The sequence below is a fragment of the Hermetia illucens genome, chromosome 2 (genome assembly GCF_905115235.1).
Source record: "Hermetia illucens chromosome 2, iHerIll2.2.curated.20191125, whole genome shotgun sequence".
Taxonomy (NCBI): Eukaryota; Metazoa; Arthropoda; class Insecta; order Diptera; family Stratiomyidae; genus Hermetia; species Hermetia illucens.
In genome coordinates this window covers 26,395,936-26,397,670 of record NC_051850.1, presented here as the reverse complement: position 1 = coordinate 26,397,670, position 1,735 = coordinate 26,395,936, and the positions used below count along the sequence as shown (strand labels likewise).

General features: G+C 42.4%; 1 protein-coding gene across 1 annotated transcript; it reads left to right on the top strand.

Annotated features, from left to right (window-relative positions):
* Positions 1 to 525: 525 nt before the first annotated feature.
* Positions 526 to 1,497, top strand: LOC119648269 (acanthoscurrin-1-like). The gene is made up of 3 exons (XM_038049923.1): positions 526 to 686; positions 745 to 828; positions 888 to 1,497. The coding sequence occupies exons 1-3, from the start codon at positions 620 to 622 to the stop codon at positions 1,289 to 1,291; spliced, it is 555 nt and encodes a 184-aa protein (XP_037905851.1). The 5' UTR covers positions 526 to 619; the 3' UTR covers positions 1,292 to 1,497.
* The last annotated feature ends 238 nt before the right edge of the window (positions 1,498 to 1,735 follow it).

Genomic DNA, 1,735 nt, shown 5'->3' with positions numbered 1-1,735 from the left:
TTGAGTAACTCCGGAGTAACAATGATTCCTCAGCGAACTTGTTTGTATCTACTCAAAGTTAAATAAATTTATCAATATTTTCCGTACTGCTGATATGACAATTGGGTTAGATACATACAGTGGTCAAGGATGTAATATAATTCGGAAGAACTTGACCCCATCCGCCAGTGTAGGTATTTCACCTCCAAATCGTTTCCTGAAATTCTAGTAGGATTTACCCAAAAATTGTTTTTAGTTGCCTCTGTTTACCCAAAATTTCAAGCTTTTTCGCATCTGCATTTACTACTTTTCATTGTAAATCTGAACACAATGGTTCATTTTTACTTTGAAATGTACACAAGCCGAGATGGTGATCTATGGCTAAGGCCGTTGGTGCTTCTATTGCACACAAAGTTTTCTCGAATTTCACTGCGGTGGGACAGCCGCCTGCGTAACCGCTAATTGAAAAGAAAAACCCCCAAGACTCGGATTTGCATTACTTGCTAATAAACAAATCTATTTGACAAGAACATACGTACAGTACAAAGGAACTAAAGATGGCCAACAGTCTGCTATATAAGAACGATCAATAGGGGTAGCTTCTGTTATTCGATTCACAGTTTCCGCAGTATCAGCAATCATGAAAGTGGTGTCTTTGTGTTTGTGCTTGTTCGCGTTCATCGCAATCATCGAAGGAGCAATCTATCGTAAGGATTAGTACGACCTAGTCTCGAATGGCTGCCTAAAGGATTTACTCTATTACAGATCGGTCCATTCGCTCCCCTCAGTTCAGTGGTTCTTCTGCCAGTGCTAATGCTCAAAGTTCTTCCGGTGGTCGTGGTGGTTTCGGTAAATCTGTTCTGCTTGCTACACCTACAGGTGGCTAAATAAATCTTATTTTAATGCAGGAGGTAGCTCCAGCTCAAGTTCGGCCAATGCTCAAACGAACAGTTTTGGTGGAGGATTCGGTGGCGCAGGAAGCAGCAGTGGAGCTAGTGCTAATGCTCAGACTCAAAGCTTGGAAAAGGGAGTTAGACCCATAGGCGGTGGTGGACTTGGCGCCGGCGGTTTTGGTGGTCGACCTGGCTATGGTGGAGGTTTAGGACAAGGAGGTGGCGTTGGATTCGGAGGTGTCGGTGGAGGATTTGGAGCTGGCGCTGGAGGATTTGGAGGACGACCTGGTGGCTTTGGTCCAGGCCCTGTTAATCGACCAGGTTTTATTGGACAAGGAAACCAAGGATTCGGAGGACGCCCAGGATTTGGAGCAAGTTCATCAAATGCAAATGCCCAAGCTGTATCTGTTGGAAGATAAATATTGATTTACTAACGCTTTGTACTATTTACTTTCGAGCAAGTGTGATGTAGAACGAATTATTTCCAAATATTTTATCCAAGCGGCCCACAAGCGTCCAGATTTTCTCATTTCTGTAATATATTTTTTTATCATTTTATATTTCAAAGTAACTATATTTTTATGTCTTCATCTTTATTGGAAGTAAAGTGTTTTTGACCCTGTAACTTTTTTTTAATCAAATTAATCGCTCACTTCGCCTATGCATTTTCAGTGATTGGCAATCAGTAGTTCATAGTACTACAGCTTTGAACTAGGATTACAAAACTAGCCGCCAATGGAGTAGGCTCTTTGAATCAATGGGGTGCAATGAACTGAAGATACCACTTTCAGATCTTTGCTGATGCCACCTAGACTGGACAGCGCGTTCCCAGACTGGAGGGTCTCATCATTGAGTACAAGGCC